The following is a 20,271-nucleotide window of genomic DNA, read 5'->3' as shown; positions in this document are numbered from 1 at the left end:
TAAAATTACGTGAGAGTTAGTTAAGCTGTTGGTTCTTATGGCTGAAAAATAATTTGGAATGCAAAACACCTTTCTCTATTGAAATAGATGAAAACATGCGATCCCAAGGACTGACTTTAAAGAACAACAGAAACCCCTAATAGATCATAATGATGGCCCTCTATACCCCAGTTTTCATTCAACACAGCTCTAGAAAGAATCAGGATGACACATTTACCCTCTCTCCGAGGCAAAATATCTGCTGTGGGTGTAGACCATTAAATTTAACTATTCAAAATGATCTGCTAATTAACTGGGATTATCAGACACAATGTGTCCAAGAAAATTATATTTTACCTTTGTTATTATTCACTCCTAAAGACAAAAATGTAGCTCTCAAAACAATTCATAAGAAAACATTCGTGCACAAAACCCATCAAGTGTTTGTGCACCAAAAAGAGAAAACCCCCTTTCCCTAGCTCCCATCCTCAGTAACAAAATCCCCTCATTCACTACAGTCTAGGTACTGGGTATGTGCGAGGCACAAGGTGGTAGAACTACAAAAAAAATGAAGGAGATAGTGACCTTGCCTTTGAAGAGCTCATAGTTCTGGACAGCGAGAGGAGATCTATAAACAAACAACTGTCAGAACAGAGTCTTCCGTGTGGATAAAGCACCCTGAAGGGCATAGGAAAAGTGAAATTCACTTGCATAAAAGATTTGAGTGAAACTCCCCTGAAGACGAGGTATTTTAGCTGGGACTTAAAACACGAGAAAACAATGAGGCAAGAATAGAAGGGTGGTAGAAAGAGGAGGAAGCACCGCAGGCAGAGAGGGTAACACATGCAGGAGCAGTGGACAGAGGCCGAGTAAACCCAAGCCAGGGCCTGGAAAGGAGGTGTGATGCAAGGAGAAAGAGCAGCTTGTGAGGAAGAGAGCTGGGGGCCTGGAGGCAAGGCAACCTGTTGGGCGGCCACTGCAGTTTCCTCTAGATAAGAAACTATGGAGCTTACATTAGAACAGTGGCAGCCGGAAAGCTAGGGAAGGATGTAGTACTTAGGTCTCAGACTGCCACACGGGCAGAGCATGGGGAAAGGAGGGTGGTCATTCGTTAGCTTGGGTGGAAAGTGAATCAGTAATGTCACCACAGGCCCAGTGAGGAATGGGTCTGAATGAGGAAAGACTGCGGAGAATCTGGAAGCCTAAGAAGGTTTAATCACAGTGGACTGGCTCACCTAGAGGCAGCCCTAGAGGAAGAACAACACCTACAGCTTAGGAAGGAAAGGGCTAGGAGAATACACCTGTGAGTCACGGTTGTATAGCATGGAGGTGAAACCAGGGGAATGGATGAGGAAACCCACTGACTGCAAGGCTATTTAACAGGTAAATGCAGGCTTATCAGGCAAAAATGGAAAAATACTGCACCTGTTAAGTTAAAAAGATCAGAGGATACACATAGTAATAGGGATGCATCTTAAAAACATGATACTGTGTGAATGAAGCCTGACACAAAAAGTGAGCATACTATGTATTTTCGTTCACCTGAAATTCTAGAATAGACAGCACTAACCTATGTTGATAAAAAATAAGTGTTTGCTTCTGAAGGATGGGGTAGTCCCCCTGAAATAGGGCACAGGGGATTTCCTGGGATCACAGAACTGTTCTATGTCTTGACAAGGATATAGGTTATATGAGAATATGTTTATCAAGTTGGACAGAATAACAGGAATGCTGCTGTATGTAAATTATACCTAAATTTTAAAACCAGAGCACAAAGCTGTATATATTCATCTAAACAAAAACAAGGAACCATGCAAATATAAAAGTTATATTTGGATAGTGGAACTAGGGGCTATTTTCTTCTCGATTAAAAATTTTGTTTTCATATAAGTTTCTTAAATAATAAAGGAACTTTAAAACCTCAAATGCCAATAATATTTATCAATTACTCAGGAAAATGCGAAGCATATCATAACCCCCACCCCCACCCCTTGCAGGAATCAGGAAAGAATCTATATAATTTAGGGCTCTACTGTTTGAATATACTAGGAGAACACAGGATAGAGCAGAGACATTGGTGTAAAATCTCAAGGGGTCGCTGGATTGAGGGGAGCTCCACAGTTTCTTTCTGAGCTTTTTTGAAGAATTATTGCAGAAGCAAATAGCCAATAGCCAATCATTCCATGAAGGTGTGTAGCTCAGATGGCAGAAACATGCAGGCTGCGGTGGAGGGAAGCTGCCTTAGCTTGGTGGGGACAAGATGAGGCATTAGATTCTCAAGGTCAAAAGCACAGCTCTACTTGGGCTTCAGTGCCTCTCAGTTTATGAGTTGTCTTTATTCTCTGTTTGGGAACCTGGTCTCAGTTTTCATAGAGAAAGTAAAGAAAATTCACCCTGTTGGAGAGCGACACCAATGACCTCACATCATCTTGGAGGGAATGGTGGATACTGTTCTGATGAGGATGATGGCAGCTCTCTCTTCTTGAGTTTCCTGTCATGGGCCTGGTGCTATACCATTGTTTCTTATATGTTACTATTTTATTCATGCTACACAATAGGCTAGAAAAATATCAACTTTCGTATCACCAACAAAGAATCTGTACTCAAAGAAGTCAGGTAATGTCTAAGGATTGGAAAGACAAACTGTCAAGCTACTATCTCCACACATTAAACTCCACCATCAGGAAAGGATGGGTCGGGTCTCAGGAGTCTGAGGAGCCTGTCCTGAGGTATTTCTGATAACATTTCTTCTAATTACTATTCCTACCTACAGTATGGTTTGTGCCCTTACCAAATGGCAAATGTGGTCAATCACTACCCAGCTGGAAAACTGCATATATCTCAATACCTATTATTTAATGGCAGTTAACACTTGGTGGGAGACACTTTACAAAGTATCATTACCCCCTGTGATTCTCATACCCACCCTCAGGGCAGACAATCACTACTGCCATTTTACAGAGAATGAAACTGGGACAGCAGAGACAGACGTGACTTGCTCTAGGTCACTCAGCTACTACGGATTTGAACAAGGACACGTGACGACACAGTCCTTGCTTGGTGCTCTTCTTGACCGCCTCAAAATTTAAAACAAGCTTTAAACTCTGTTATGTAAACCTATCATCTTCCATCTCGGTTCAGGCTAAAACCAACAATCCAACTGTGTGCTCTGAGATGTTCTTCCTGGCGGGTTTATCACAAGTGTTTAAGGGATTATCTTCTCTTCCCTGACAGAACCAAACATTTTCCAAATTCTTTATGCTGCTACTTGAGCAGTTCTGCTGGATTCAACAGCAGCAATGACACATTCCCAGAGATGGACCTTAGGTGACAGGAGGATATGGCCAGGCTACCCACTGCATCCCGACACTCTGGCAGCAGAGGAACAGCACACCCGGACACTCTTTTCCAATCACAGATGGAAGGTGAGAGTGGGTACAAACTGATGGCTACTTCGTGACGACGTGATTGACTGGAGGTGTCGAGTACTGCACCCCAGTTTAAATTGCTTAATTGTGCCATCCACTAAAAGGCAAAAAGAGGATCCCCAATTCAAGAAGAGTGAATGAGCACAGTGTTCCGTTCTTGTTCCTCCTTGCCTTAAAGAGAGGTTGAAATGTGAAACACTAGGTAGGCTCAGCTCCACCTTCACTGGGATACAATGAATGCTAAACACACGGAAAGGCCTCTTTCCTGATGTTCTAACTCTGTATCCATTACATTATTTAAGGCACAAATGCAAATTAAGGTGGCCATCTGTGTAAGCAAAAGGGCAGCAGTCAGGTAACATGGCAGGAAGCCCTCAGAAACGCCTCTCAGCTGTGGTTTCCCTGAATGCTTTCACACGAACTGTCAAGTCTTTGGGGTTCTGAAGTTTCATTTGTCTTAAAATTACTTTCCCATAAAGGGTACTTCATGTACACAGCCTAAAACAAGGTCAAGACTGTTGCTTTGGCCAGATACTGTGATCCAGGGAGTTAGCCAGGAGTTTGTCCTCCCTCCTCTCGGAGGGTGGAAAGAGAAAAGTAACATGAAGAGCAAGTCTTGACCCTCTAGGCTCTGCCCTTCAATTTTTGTCCTGGTTGGAGACTTGGCGTGGTGACAGTGGTGGTTTCAAAGAGTTTCGGTTCAGCAAATTAGACTGGCAATGCTTAAACTCTGGTCTTTTCCAAAGAGAAACAGGCAGATTCTCTTATATCTGGATGAGCATAATTTGCTCTTCTAGCTGTTACCTTTGCATTACTTATACCTACCCATGCTTCCAGTGGAGACGACTGCTGGCACACACAGAAAACTACGAAGGGCAAGGAAGGCAGCTTTTGGATGGACAGCTCCAGGCATGATTGGCGCTGAAGTAGGAAGCCAGTTCTCTAGGCTCAGGAGCTCCACTAACAGGGGATCCCTAAGCAGCCCAGCTCACTCTTAGACAGCTGAGGCAGAAAAGGCAGTATTGTCTCTATCCCATGAACCCTGAGGACCTCTAGGACAGACCTGAACTAAAATAGTCTTGCCTTGAACAGCAGGAGAGGGTGCTGAGCCATTCAGACATGGCTCCCTGTGGAGTTGGGCAATTATTCACCCTTAGCACTATCCAAATCCTAAGATCAAAATAGAATATGCCTTTTTCAGATGGATGGTCCTGACAAGCAGCATCCTTTTAACTGTAAACTCACTACTCACAAGCCATCCTTAGGAAGTGTAATGTAATTGCTGTCATCAAAGGGAATTTCCTCAATGTTCTTTCATATGAAAAGTGGTTCAGAAAAAGAAAAAAAAAAAGATGATGGAATTATTTAACGGGAATTCAAGCGATTAAAAAAATTATTCTGTCTCTCTCTCTCTTCAGCAAGAGACATGTTTTGGTCATCAGAGGCTCTGCTAGGCTTTAGTGAGATCAGTGCCAGGAATTCTGTGAACTTGAGGTCAAGCTGCCAAGATTCAAAAGAAATGTCGATAGTAAGTGTTTGCACAGATACTGGAGTGGGAGAGCTGACAACCGCCAGCATGCAACTGCAGACACCATGCAGACAGGAAGTCCAAATTCTCCAACCTTCCCCTCACCCCATACAATGTAACACCACCACAAAAAAAGAAAAAGAAAAAAAAAGAAAACAGAGGCTCTTACCTAGCTCTCCCCTGAGGTTCACAAGTTCTTGAGATAGGGTTTTGTGTTGTTTCAGTGCTTCCTCCCGCTGTGGAAAACACACATCAAGTTACTAATGTTTTCAAGAGGGTCCTTTTCAGTAAAGTACACATTTGTTATCACTAGGAAAAAGAGACCCAAGATCGGGAAGTCAAGATGTGAATCATTTCAGCTAAACTGTGTGTGTTGTTTAAAACACACACACACACACACACACACACACACACACACACACACACACACACACAGATGTCCTTAGTTGTAAAGGAAATTCGTGTTTTAAAAATCTATATTTTCTCAGGTCTTTGTGAAACTTTCCTTTGAGGAACTGAATTGCTCATTTAAAAAAATATTTGCTTAAGAGTCAATGCTTCTGGGCTGATCCATACAGCCTTTCAGCTAATGCATGCTGTACTTAGGAGAAAACACATTCTCCTTCCCACGGGCAATAAAAGGCCTAATCAGTTTAAGATAAATATTTAATGTTCTAAACATAGGCATTTATATATACTTTGTCCTATATTTACAAATAAAAAAGTTTTGCTACAAGGGCAATCCTTTACTTCTAAATGAGACCAAAAAAAAAAAAAAAGTTTGTTACAAAGCTACAACAACAAAAAAAGTAAGCATTTAAAGACGAACTAAAATTGAATTTATCCAGCTACACTCGAGTTTTGAAAGATTATTATATCTTAGAGCAGCTATAATTCTAAATAGATGTTAAAGAAACCAAGCAAAAGAAACAGGCAGCTGTTTCAGCATTAAAAAGGCAACAATCAACTTTGCGATACAGAATAATTTTTAAGTTCCCGGCAACTCGTACCAGTCACAGAGCCACACATACTTACACACAGTCATCAGACACAGTTCCTTACAAGGTGGATTCCCTACTATCAGGGCGTAACTAAGGAAGACGGACAATTTCCAAGCTCTGTGAAAATGCCCTCGCTAGGATCGCCCCAGAGGTAGCTCCCACCGCATCTTGATTGCAGTATTGCAGAGATCATAAGATCCAGCCTTTGCAGGCAAGAGTTGCTTGTCATTCAAAGCATTTCCCCGATTCCAGACACCCTCTGCCCTAGTCCCTGACATTCTTCCAGAAAAGCACTATAAACAAATACTAATTACCCTTGTTGCTGCACATGGAGAATAGAGGCACATTTTGCTGCTGGGGCAGCCCATTTTCCAGCTTCTGTCTCCAACTCCCCACCCCCTGCAGTGTCCAAGAAGTGCACAGGTGGCTGTGCCACCCACCAGTCGGGTCTGCCTACTTTCAAAGCTCTACCAGGAGGAGCGCCATTGGCCCTGGTGGCCTTCCTGAACGTCCTGCAGGTTACCGTATGCCTCAGACTCCTCTCTCCCCACAGAAGCTGATACTGCAGCTTCTGCCTTTGGCACAAGCAGCCTGTGATTACTTAAAGCCACAGCCCTTCATTTATGAAAAACGAGAGCCAGACATTAGACTGATCGATTGCCACTTACTTAAATATCAGCTGGGATGGTGGAAACAAAAACTGACCCTTCTGCATGGATAATGGAGTTATTTTTAGATTTGTGAGCCTCGTTACTCCCCTCTCTAATTGAGGTCATTAGATTATCACACTTGCTAATAAAGAAGGGAAACCTGTTCCTCAAAACTCATAAACTAGATGAGGTTATGAACTAGGCGAAGGGCAATGAAAGGGGCCATGTTGTGCTGTAGAATTTTACATGATGTTGTAAAATGAATGGAGTTTCTCTCAAAATTTGATTTGATTACATAGGACACAGACCACTGATGAATTTTTTTCCTTTTTATTGGTGCATTATACACAACAGTGGGATTTATTGTTACATTCTTGTACATGTGCACAATATGAGTTTAAAGTGTGCAGATTCAAGATTTTGAGGTCATTTCTATTTTATTACTTTTATTTTGCACTAGTCTCTCACAACACAGTTAAGGAAACTAACACTCCTATGAATGGATAACAATGACCAAGACTGAAGAAACATTTTATTCATTGAGAACATTTTAGCCTTAATGGTATCCTAAATGCCTGAATTTTAAAAAATGTGGTATTATTTTGAAATAACCAATCAGTGACTCCAAGTTTTAAAAATAATAAATAGGGCTGTGGGTGTAGCTCAGTGGCAGAGGGCTTGCCTAGCACTAGAGTTCAATCCCCAGCACTGCAAATAAAAAAGTAATTGTTAGGAAAGCAATCAACTGGGATAATAATGGAAGAAATAATTTAAAATGTATATATAATTTTAAAAATATGTTCTTAATTTCAGCCTTAATTTTGTTTGGTAATCTACTTTGGATAAACAGTAGTACGTTTTGTCCCTGATTATATTTATGAAGAAAGAGAAATACATAGTTACTATTAAACGTTGTAGAGTCTTCACCGACTGTGGAATGATACCTAATCACAAGAGTTCCAGGATTTGCTTCCTCAAAAGTACTTTTGTTTTTTTCCACATGACCCAAGAAATCTGGCAGACATGTGGGAGACAAGGGTCTTTTGTAAATTTCAGAATTAGCTGCAAAGTTTTTTCTCATTACTCTTGGGCATTATACCCATGAACTGACATGAACCAATTTCAAAGTCAGAAGACAGCTTTATTAGATACCACAAGTGATCCTGAAGCAGTCAGGCAGGGGAACGAAGCTCTGGGAGTGGGCATCGCCCAGTGAGCCTGGGCTACACCCCCCTGAACTCAATCCCTTGCCTCATTTGGGTGGAACTTTCTTGAGTGTCTTCCCCTCAATAAATATGGCTTAAGGCATGCTCGCTGTCGCTCTTGTCCTCCTCTCTTGCTTCCCTGGTGGGAGCTGGGGCCAATGAGACATCGCTGAACCCCAAGAAAAAGATATTTTCTCTGTCTCAGTGCCAACCCATTTACCTGGAGTGACCCTGACTGATTAGTCACATGTGGTGGCACCCTCTCTGGATGCCTGACCTTCTTTACCTGTTACAGAAACCTTCTGGGAATGATAAATGCCAGTCAGCAGAGACAACCATCCCCTACCCGAAATGGGCTTCTGAATTGGTTGGCAAGTTGTTACTCATTACCAATTAGCTAAGCATTTTTCATAGCACATGCTTTAAAAAACAAAAATGTGAGAAATTTAAGGTCTTTGCCTTCAAGACTCCTGGGTCCTGGGTGGAACTAAAATGTCCAGGCCCAACTCTTTGGTTATCAATCAAAACAGATGACCTCATCTGAGGGGAAGCAGTACAGCATAATGGAAAAACTGAAGGCTTTAAATATGATATTTATGTGAAATGCCAACCACAGGGCCCATACCCTAACAGACACAAAAAATGTGTTCATTTCTGCCCAACTTCCTTGGTAGCTTGCCCTTTAAGTGTATTCATCCTTTACTTGCTGATGATAAAATATATTTTGTCAGATTCTGATTCACTGTTTTTCTTCAGATATTCCCAGGTCAGTGTTTACGTCTTAGCTAATGAACTCCAGATAACAGGTTTATTTGATTCTCTTGTTACTGTAACAGCAGACACACACACACACACACACACACACACACACACACACACACACACACAGTGGAAAAAAACTAAAGGGGGAATCTGGATAGAAAAAATGCTTTTATACTCATGCATTAAACATATGAAATGCTCCAAGAAAAAATATGGATTCACCATAATTTAATTAAGGGTCCCTGGGACACAGGCACTTAGTGTCTGGCTGTGGTCCCATCAGTGTGCCTGAATTCTGCTAGCTACTGAGGAGTATCAACAGCACAGGATCTTGCAGGGGAAAAAAAAAAAAAAAAGCCCACATCAGACAGCTCTGAAGTGGCCATGTCTGACCTCCCCAAGGGCCACACAGTGAATTTGTCAGTATGGCTACTTTTTTTTTTTTTTTTTTTAATCTGAGGCAATTTTACTTAAAGTAGACTCCTAGCATCACTCAAGATTCATCTTTGTTTAGTTACTAGTCTAGGCTAAATTTGAAGGCACTTAAAATAAGAGATTGTGGGGAGGGGTAGAATTCAATCTTCTCTAGGTTTACCCAGAAACCTACACAGACCCTTTTAAAAAGACACTGGGATTACTACCATCACAATCTTGTTGGCTTTGGCTGTCAGTGTAGGATACTGTACAACCATTCCAGGATGAACCAAGAATGAGAACACACTGAAGATAATGGTGTGTATTCTGAGAAACAGAGGGTGTAACATAAGTTTCCAGAATGATGAGACATTTATTAGAACTTCTAACGAAGGTGTGATGGAATGTGTCTGCATTGTTGAATAGACTTGCAACAGAAGGATAAGAGATAGTTCTGGGACTCACTATAATCAACCCTTTTTACCCATAACCCAATGCTTCAAAATCATTTAGAAAAGATTAGTAATTGCAAGATATATATGTGCACATATACGTACACACACATATTTATACATATAAATATATGTATTTGTACACACGTATTCATACATATTTATATATACACACACAACATATGTGTATGCACACACACACACTCAACAGGGTGAAGGGAATTTTTTTTTTTTTTTTAGTTGCTTAACTTTCCCTCTGGCTATGTCTTTCCAACTGTTTTATAACAGTACCTGTACATATTAGGCAATCAGTAAATATTTGCTGATTGAGTATGAAGAAAGAAGGAACAAAGGACATTTACATGAAAATTTCCTGTGTATCCTCCATCTGGGATTCCATACTCCCCATTCATTACTTCATTCACAAATACACTGTCTATCACAGCTGCTGGGTGGGTAACTAATAATAAACTAGAGGCAGATCCTGCTCTAAGTTTCCTACCTTAAAAAGCACTAACTGGAAAACTAAATACAAAGAACCAAAGGGAAGTAGAAATGCTGCTGGAATCTAGAGGGTGAGCTGAATAGACAACCAGAAGGCTGAGGAGTCTTCACTAAAGAGGGAACTCCTGAGCTTTGTCTAGTAGAGTCACAGTTACATAGGTGTTAGGACCCACACTTAGGTGTGAGCGAAATTCATATATGGTAAAAATATCCTTGGAACTCACTCATGTTATGGACTATCCAAGCATTTCTCTGTAGGCCCAATCCAGTGAATTTTTAATCTAGTGTTGGATCTGCTCTTTCCACAACTGAGTACCTGATAAATTATTTGGCTTGTGTTTAAGAGCTAGGTTTTATAAGAAAAAAAAAAGGATTTTAAAAAACTTTAGATCAAATATAATGGAGAAGGTTCATGTCACAAGGGAGCGAAACTTGGGGCTTGAGAAGATGCCTGAAAAGCAGAGTTCTGTCTTTCATCTCAAATCACTCCTGGGCTTCTGAGGGACCTGGAAGACATCATAGCCTTCTTCATTTAATTTGCATTTTTACTTTGGTTGTTTGCATAAAAAATTCTATAAATTAAATGCAGATGGTGATATGAGAATGTTGTTAAGAAAAAAAAAAAAAGTCCTGAACATGTGAGAAGGTTTCAGAGGGAGAGTAGCCATCCAGGAAGAGTATTTAAACCAAGGACGAAAAGGGATAGGACATTTTCAGTTCATAAAGTCCTAGCCATAAGTTTAAGTCCTGGTCCTCCTCTTGCTTACTGTCTGATATTACTTCACAACTCTATTCCTTAGTTTTCTTGACTGTAAATTCCAACTTACTGGGATTTTGATGATGATTTAATAAGGTAAGAAAGAATATCTGGTATCTTAGAAAATTTTCAACAAATGTTAAATCCCTCTCACTTTTCCTCCATTTTCCTAGTATGCTGCTGAGCATTGGCACTGTGAGGCTTACATTAAAAGGGCAGCTGGTGGGCTGGGGTTGTAGCTCAGCGGTAAAGCCCTTGCCTCGCACATGTGAGGCCCTGGGTTCCATCCTCAGCACCACATAAAAACAAATAAATAAATAAAAATAAAGATATTGTGTCCATCATAACTAAAATAAGTAAATATATATAAGTATATATATTTAATATACATATTAAATATATATATATATTTAATATATATATATATATGGCAGCTGGTAATAAATTATAGAGAACCTTACATTCCAACTTGTAAACCAGTTTTCCAAAACAAATATGATGTCTATGTAATTTAAAATTTTCTAGAAGCCACATCTTTAAAAAATTTAAACAGATAATATTTTACTCAATCTGAATATATATTTATCAATACCATTTTGACAGTCACTATAAAAATTAATAATGAGGCATTTTAGGTCCTTTCACTTCATTCAAAGTTTTAAAAATCCATATGTATTCACCACACATCTCAACTCAGATTGATTACATTACAAATGCTCAATGGCTTCCTAGAGGCTATCCTATTGGCCAGATCAGTTGTAGACAATGGAGATACACCGGGGATTTAATCAGCAGAATGGAAAGCTTTGGAACAATGAAGTTGTGAGTAGTGTTGGGGAGAGATTATAGGGGAGAAAGCTTACAAGCATAAAGGCTGGTTATGAAGTTGCTATCAGAACCAAGCGGACAGTTAGTTGTTTGGGGGCTGAACAAGGAGGACAATTGGTAGCAATGGCAAAGATGGGATGAAGGGAACAAACCCTGAGTTGAGAGCTCACAAGACCTCCTGACTGACTTACGTAGGAGATAAAGGAGAGAAGAGTTGAAGATGGTGCTGTTAAGCTGGATGCAGTAAAACTAAATCACCGGTTTATCTCTGAATAGAAAAACTAAACGTTCCCTCTGTGGTTCCTAATTTATCCTACTTGGTTACACAAACTAATTCTTGAATTCCTTTCTTACATATTAAAGAGTACCAAAAACACATATACTACCATAAGTAAAAAACTAGGTAAATGTCTTTACCTCCCCCTCAGGGGGGCAAAAGATACACACGTATGTGTACACACACACACATACGCACGCACGAGGATGAGAATGCAGCTCAGTGGTAAAATGCCTGCTCAGCATGTGCAAGGCCCTGGGCTGCATCTCAGGCAAAACACACACCCACCCACACACATATATACACATAAAATATATATGTAATGTTTAGTAGCTTTATCTGTATAGTTTTAATTAATATTGATATGGACATTATATTTGAATAAAACCAATATCCATATTTATATAAAAGACAAAATTGCAAAATATTCATCAAATATTGGTCTAAACTGTTATCTAGTCTCGTAGCTCTTCAAAGGCACAGGCCAAGTCTTATTCACCTCTGTGTCCCCTCCCTAGGTGGGCATCCGCATCACAGTGGCCTCTGTATTAAGATCACTATGGGTTTACTGCGTTGAACTGACTTACAGAACGAAATTGAACAGTTTTCTTCTTTTGAGAAAGGAAGGTATCCACCTTTAAAACTGTGATTAAAACATATCTGAAGAACTATGTCTGCAATGTTCACTTAACAAATGTTCACTTAAACTTGGTTTCTCTATAAATTTTAACCAGTTCCTGAATTAACATCCCTGTAAGAATATCAGGGAAGAGTAAGTAAACAAAGAAAATCTGCTTTGCTTCTGACATACCACAGATTATTTTAGGAATGGATGGAAACTTTGAAGAGTCTCCAGATGTGATTCTGGGAGTTATCTCAAAAAGAGTTACCTGACCCATAAACATAATCAACCTCATTTTTGAAAGCATTAAATTAAGTGTGATATTGGAAAGCTGCATATAATTAGACAAAAAAAAAATGAACGGGGAGGGGGCGCTTAATGCTGTTATAGGTGCACTAAGAGTACCACAGGCAATTATCTTTTTTGAATATTGTCATCCTAATCCAGAGACTGGGGAGAAAAGGACATACTAAGAAAATGTTTCCATTCTAAATTTCAGGAGAGGAACTAGGGTATCAATTAAAAAGCAGAATTGGAGGAATTATACTGGATAGTTCCGCTCATTAACTCAGGCATATTCACAAGGGCATGTGCCCCCAATCTTCCCCCATTTTGCCCCACCCCTGCCTCAGGGAGCAAGATGACCCAGAGTGGAGGCCACCCTTCCTTACCTCGGACAGGAGGTGCTGGATCACAACCGTCAAGGCTTCAAACTTGACGTTACCACAGGAAAGAAGCTGCTTGAGCTGCAGGATAAATCCACTCTGATTTTCACATTTTGTTTTATATCGAGCCAATTCCAGTGTTTTTTCCGAGGACAGTACATCTGGAGATGTCTGTGTCTGGATGCATGAACTTCGGGGATTCTTTTGTCTGCCCTTTTCAACTGTGAAAGGAATTGATACAGGCACAAGGATGTGTGAGGTTAACTTTTCTAATCACCAACACATGGGTTCAAAAACAACTCGATAAGCCACAAAAATGCATTTATGTGATGTTTACACAAGGAACGCATATGGATGAGAATGGGGTTGATCAAAGATCCGGATGTTTAGAATTTGTAAATGCAGACTAAGGCTACAGTTGCTGACTTTTAAAGATTAGTTTGGATCTAGCAACCAAGAAACAAGAAATTTGGTTCGAAAATAATGTTGGCTTGATAGCTTTCAATTTTGCAGTTAAATTGGTAGAGAAACCTGATGATGACTACTATTCTGATTACATAGGCTGAAAGCAAAACACAAATGACTGGACTTTAAAGATCTTTCCCTTCTCTTGTACATTTTGTACAAATGCCTCACCCTTGCCGTGCTGATGGCCCGGTCATTTCAAAGATTTATACCGCAGATGTGCCATTTCTGAGTCTCTAATAAGTCAGCACTTAATTGAAAATCTACTCACATTTTGCCCCTTTAAGTCCACTGTTAAGAAGAGATATGTGCTTGACCATACTATTCCGTTTTCTACAAAAGGCGAGCTTCATTCTCCCCTCCCCCAGCAAGCAGCAATAGGGGGGGTGAGGTATTTTTTTTTTTTTAAAGCACTTGCTAACACTACCAATCCACCCAAGATGTCACACTAAGTGATTCTTCACTTCCTATGCCATCCTGCCCTGGGGAATGACTCTATTTTAAATGAAAAACTGTTCAGTTTGGAACCATTCCAAATGTCCCAGTCACTTTAAATAATCTAACAGAATTGGAAAAACAGGAAGCAAGCAGCTTAGCTTCTTGAAACAAACAGGCCAAATGATCAAAACAAACCTAAATCTGAAGAAAAAAGACCCAAACAAACAAACGTTTCCTTAGCCAGACAGACATTCCGTGGCATCTGCATTTTGTGGTCAACAAATTGAAGACAACTTCAAGCAGCCAGTGATTATTTTCTCTAATTTTTCAGGGAGAAGCAAATCACTACAGTGATTGTTTGAAGGAAAATAAACAAAGCACAACCTTGGTATTCATGTTCCAAGAACCAATGGCAAAATACACTCAATATACTTTTCAAGTATAAATCAGAAAAAAGGCTCTTATTTTCTGTGGTTTCTGTACATGGTTAAACAACTCACATTTGTATCAATACTTAATAATCCTTAGTTCTAAAATACTAAAATATCCATTGTGTTTTATTAATACTTGAAGAGAAGGGGAAACTATCCACAATTCTTTATTGGTAATAGGCTTTTTTTTTAAACACTGGGGATATAACCCAGGGTGCATTATTATGGAGCATTATATCCCCACCCTTTTTTATTTTGACACAGGATCTAGCTAAATTACTGAGGCTGGTCTCAAGTTTGCAATCCTCCTGCCTCAGCCTCCCAAGTCCTTGTGAAAAACCAGCCTCTATCTCAGAGCAAAGCCTGTCCAAAGAAGGGACATGGCCTTTGTCCTTGGAAAAACCCACAGAGCACTCCTAGGCACATTCCCACCCAGCTAAGTTGTTTATCTACAAATAGCCAGGTGTCCCTGACTCAGTCAGGCTAGGTGGGGATCCATAGCAGCCCCCTAGCAGCCACCAATCAGCATGAGACAGGGAAATACCTGGGATGCCAGATGACCCTCCCAGTAGTTTATGGTGGTTGATAACATGTTGGGAAACCATGTAGTTCAGCACATATACCCCTCTTGGCTTAAACCAATCAGTTCAAACGAATACCCCTTTTGTACTGACCAATCACCCCTACCCAACTTGTTTCCGCCAGTGAATGTGCTAATCATGTTTTAGAGTTGTTATTTGATTTTCCCTCGATGTGTGATGATTTGCTAAAAGAGGCTATGATGTATGTGAAGTCCCTGCCCTCTCCAAAGAATGTATAAAACTGCTGCAAACTCTGGGCTGTGTGCGCGGAGGACCGAGCTAGCTCGCAATAAACACCTCTTTGCTGCTCATATCGATCTTGGGTCTCTGGTGGTCTTTGGGGGTCCCGTATTTGAGCATAACACTTGGGATTGGTATGTGCCATTGTGCCTCACTGCTGATAATAGTTATTAAGTTGCTTATTAATAATATCCACCTTCCTAGCAGATGGAGAATATATCCAACTGATAGTGTCATATTATAGTCCAGAAGAACAAATTAGTCACTTATTATATAAATTAAACATAATCCAAATATTTAACAACCTGTCAAAATATCTAAGAATAGTGTTTCTTTATTTTATGTTATTTCCTAAATGTTCTAAGAAATTGTATTTGCCCGATAAAATATAATAATTGTGTTTTACAGTTCAGTATTCTCACTTTCCCTTTCTTTTTTGAAATGGAGGCCTTACTACGTTTTCCAGGCTGGACTCAAGTGATTCTCCTACCTCAGCTTCCCAAGTAGCCAGGACGACAGGGGTGTGCTATGACCCTGGCTTCCCTCTCTTTTTATCCTTCCAGTAACCTAGGTAGGGAAGGGAAGGCTCATGAATATAGAAGAACTTCCCTAGGTGTAGACAGCCTCTGTGGGACTGTTTCAGTCAGAATCCTCCAGGCCTCTTAAGCAAGTCTCAGCTGTTCCCACATGCTTTGGAAAGTGGATTAGGTATAGACATAACATCATATAAACAAAAATTAACAAAATATTGTTTTAGTATATTTAGGTTAGATACAAGTTCATTCTCCTGATATCATTGTTCTGCGTCCCACCAATACTCACTCAAAAACTCTTTTTTTTTTTTTTTTTTGTACCAGGGATTGAACTCGGGGGCACTCGATCACTGAGCCACATTCCCGGCCCTATTTTTTATTTTATTTAGAGACAAGGTCTCACCGAGTTGCTCAGCGCCTCACTTTTGCTGAGGCTGCTTTGAACTCGCAATCCTCCCGCCTCAGCCTCCGCAGTCACTGGGATTACAGGCAGGCGCCACCACTCCAGGCTTAAATTCCTTTATTTTTGATAATTGCTTTATCATTTCTTGAGTTCTTAATAACATCTGATTCTCTTTCTACAATTTCTCTGTCAACTATTATCATTTAACACAATATCAGTTTTAAAACTGCCAGATGACAATTATTTACAAAATCTGAAGGAACTTTTTAATATTAACAGTTTTTGAGAAAATACTAAGATTCTTGCTTTTTTGCTTATAAATTTATGACAAAAATATGATAGAATACATACTAAAAATGTTTAACTTTTGAGATTAGGGAACAGGAACCAGAGAGGTAAAAGATGTCCTAAAGCTTTATATATTTTTTTTACACTTTTAAACCATAGGGTAAATGTATTACCTACTCAAAAGTTAAATATAAAATCAAAATGTAAACATTATTTTTAAAAAATGGTTAAATGAATTTTGAGCACTTTGTATTTAACACTTGGCCACCAAGAAGATATAATCTGTTCAGAATCCTTCTTGGGGAGCAGACAGGAATCTAAATAATATGGGTTTTATTAGGGACTTGGACTAGATTTATAATTAAGGAAGAAAGAACACACTGACATATTATTCTAAGAGAACATGTCTTCATTTGTCCACAGTGCCCTCTACCTGGAGCTGGAAAAGTATGCTGTGACCTCAATCTTCCGCTCCACATACTGTGCTCCCTAAGGACAAAACTGTACCACGGGGCAGCTGATGACCCAGTTTGCATAGCCTTCCCTCTCCTCACTCCGGGTTCAACTGAAGATCAGAGATGATGCAGAAATCTCCGATGATGCTCAAAGCTCTAAAGGCTCACATAAATAGGATTCTTCATAATACTGAAAAGCCACGGGTTTCCCTTAAATACTGTGGGATCTGTTATTTACATGAAGTTAAGGATAATATGAGCCAAACTTTGCCCTTCTATGCTTACATGCCCTTACATATTTATTGGGATGTTACTATTTGGATAATGCAACTGTTTTATAAAAAATGAACTATTTTGTTTACTATATATATTGTGTTCCAATTTCAAAGAATCAATTTAATGAGAAACCTTAAAATTAAATGTTAACTTCTACATCAATTCAGATTTCTCAACAAGACAACTGATTCAACTTTACATGGGATTCATTCTAATGAAAACTGAAACCTCCATCACAAAAACACTTGGATCAAAGTCATTTGCTCAACTGAAACAGCTGAATAATAACACTCTTTGCCATCTTTGTTCTTTCTGCTCAGAAACCTTAATTTAACAACTGTAAAACTAACCCAGTGAACTGGTTTATTGTCTTTAGGAAAGTACTTGGGCAAAGAGGAACAGGCCCATTTTTCAGATACTTTTTGAGAGAGTCAGGTCGGTCACAGAGGAGGACACACCCATCCTAAACAAGCCGTACTTTTACTGAATCTGCTGGTTTTCCAAGTTATTAAAATCAAGTCGAACTCATGACTACTAAGAGAATTTGCCTTGGGTTCCACGAAACATAACACTAAACGCAGGATTCAATAATGTTAACTAGTTTCTGTACTTAGTGAGCCACTCACTTACTCACCAACTATTTACCAAAATCTACCTTGATAGCATTGATAAGGTGCTGGTGAACCTGCTCTGGTGCCTCAGGGTCCAGGAGGCATCATAGTGGTGGTGTGTGTGTGTGGGGGGGGGGAGGGCAATGCTGCGTCTGAAGCAGGTCAATACCTGGGACCCTGTTGACACAGATTTTTCCTAGTGTCATCCTCTTCAACTTTCAAACATCAACCTCCTTGTACAAAGGTGACAGGCACTGGGTAATATGTGCTTTCACTACATATTGCATTGAAAACTAGTGTTGTCTAATAAAATGTAGGTCATGAATCTCTACCAGCCTGAACAGACAGCCAATTCACTCCTTTCTGCCTTAATCTGAACCTATGTGTCTAAAAGCCCCAATAGAGATACCCACACACAATTTCTTTCAATCAGTGTTTCCTTAGCATTTGATGATGGGTGTTTATCACAGGATTCTTCATGAGAACGAAGCATTAAAGTGAGAATTACTGGAAAATATTTTCTAATAAAAGGGAGCATCAAACTATGAAATGGTCACCCAAATATCTACTGCTCTTTCTGTAAGTGTCTATGGGATTTACATGAAGTTAAGGATAATATGAGCCAAACTGGTCCTTGCTCTCTGTTTAGCAGAGACAGAAATATGCCAATAGTGGCAACATGATTTGCTAATTAGGTACTAATCTATACAGTGTGGTGGGAACACTAGCAGGGAAATGCGTAGATCTGGGGCAGAGTTCCCAGGGGCATAGTCCTTTATGGACATTTGGCAGATAGACAGGCAGGCAGAGGACAATCAGGGTAAGGGCATTCCAGGCAGGTAAAGCCAGCAAACACAAAGGCACAGGGGATGCCCTGGTATCATGACACAGGCAGCAATCCCAAAATTAAAGTACAATGAAACTGCTGGAAATAAATAGGGAAGACAGCATTTGCACCACACAAGGTTTTATCTTGTGGGAAACAGAGAATGCTGAGCGGGGTCCTGGAGGCATGGAAAGGAAGATCTGAGGGAGCAAGACCAGAAGCAGAGAGACTGGGAGGGAGGGCCAGAAGAGAAATTCCAGGGCCCTGGTACTGAGAGCAGGCAGGAAAAGAGGAATTTGCTCCTGAGGGAGAAGAGGAGGACTGCGGTGGCCAGCTGGATCAAGAGGCATCCAGGGTGAGTCACAGGTTTCCAGCTAGGAAATAACATCAGGAGGAGATTAGCAAGAGGAATGAGGGCGAGGGCAGAGAGGGGAAAGAGTTTGGGGTGGGATGTGTTGAAGAAGGTGTTAGGACATTCTCTATGCTCTGCTCTTGAGTCTCTAAAAACAGTCTATTTTAATCTTACCTGCTTTCTAAATTTAATCAGCAGTCATATAATTTTTCCAAGGTGCAATTGGCTCCTTATTTCCCATTGTCTTGTAGATGGCCTCTAACCCACAAGTATGAAGACTCACTTTCAGGTTGTAGCAATTTAACAATGAACCCATGGTAACTTGTATAACATTATCAAAATTTTTATTATTATTATTTGTGTTATAAACACTAGCTTAAATTTATATGAAACTTTCTAGTGTTCTTTTCATTATCTGTTTGCTCTGAAAAGTTAGTAATCATAATTTGGGAGACACATGTAACATTTTTCTATTTGTAGGTAGGTGTGGTATTTGCTTAATACGGACCAACACAGGTTCAGGAAAGTACTAGTGTTTAGAGTTTTTAAATTACCCAATCAAGAAATTCTTTGGAGAAAGGGGACTTTAGGAATCCTTAGTTGTTGGTTTTTTTTTTTTTGTTGTTGTTGTTGTTGTGTTTGTTTGTTTTTTTCTGTCTTGGGGATTGAATCTAGGGCATGCTAGGCAAGCACCCTATCACTGAGCTACACCCCCAGATCATCATTTACATTTTTACTTTACTATATTGGTAGGATTTGTTGCCATGGGCTTATATTATAGGTGTTAACAGTTTTGCTTTTTTGTTGTTGTTGTTTTTGTGTTAAAAGCAGATTAGAAAATAGAAGGCAAGTTCACATAAAAATTACTGTTTTGGGTTAATTTTGCTTGTAAAATTTCTCTTGGAAGAAACCCAAATAGTCCAAAGTTGATCTTAAATATTTTCTATGTAGCTTGGCAGGAAGAAAGCTGGACTCTCATGTTCTTGCGTACCTAAAATAGACTAGCAATATCCAAAGAAGAATACAAATTCACTCCCTTCAGAAGTCCTGGAAGAAGGCACTGCCGCCCTCCATCAGATGGCTTTCTAAATAGCTTAAAGTCCATCTTACTGTGTCGACTTTTTGGATTTGTTTCCATCTGAAAAGGTACGTTTAAATGGTATGTTTACCAGTAAGGCAGAAAACAACAAGAAATATGTGCAAGTTAGAATTTTATATATTTTTTGTGGCACTGGGGATTGAACCCAGGGCCTTGTGCATGTGAGGCAAGCACTCCACCAACTGAGCTGTATCCCCAGGC

The 20,271-nt window shown here is 39.8% G+C and overlaps 1 protein-coding gene across 8 annotated transcripts in view; it reads right to left on the bottom strand.

The window, feature by feature from the left end:
* Window positions 1-20,271, bottom strand: part of Mtus1 (microtubule associated scaffold protein 1) — a 146,081-nt gene that overhangs the window by 20,241 nt on the left and 105,569 nt on the right. For 7 of the 8 annotated variants that reach the window (XM_078031078.1, XM_005334304.5, XM_040267863.2 and 4 more), the window contains 2 exons: window positions 13,079-13,293; window positions 5,105-5,171 (listed from right to left, as the gene is read on the bottom strand). In XM_078031078.1, the coding sequence (XP_077887204.1) occupies window positions 5,105-5,171; window positions 13,079-13,293 (282 nt within the window). Of the gene's footprint in view, window positions 1-5,104; window positions 5,172-6,250; window positions 6,468-13,078; window positions 13,294-20,271 lie in introns of those variants that run through there. The other variant, XM_040267889.2, reaches the window with a different exon arrangement.

Source organism: Ictidomys tridecemlineatus, chromosome 14, assembly GCF_052094955.1.
Source record: "Ictidomys tridecemlineatus isolate mIctTri1 chromosome 14, mIctTri1.hap1, whole genome shotgun sequence".
NCBI classification, from domain to species: domain Eukaryota; kingdom Metazoa; phylum Chordata; class Mammalia; order Rodentia; family Sciuridae; genus Ictidomys; species Ictidomys tridecemlineatus.
The sequence above is the reverse complement of the archived record's forward strand: the minus strand, read 5'-3'. Positions and strand labels throughout refer to the sequence as shown.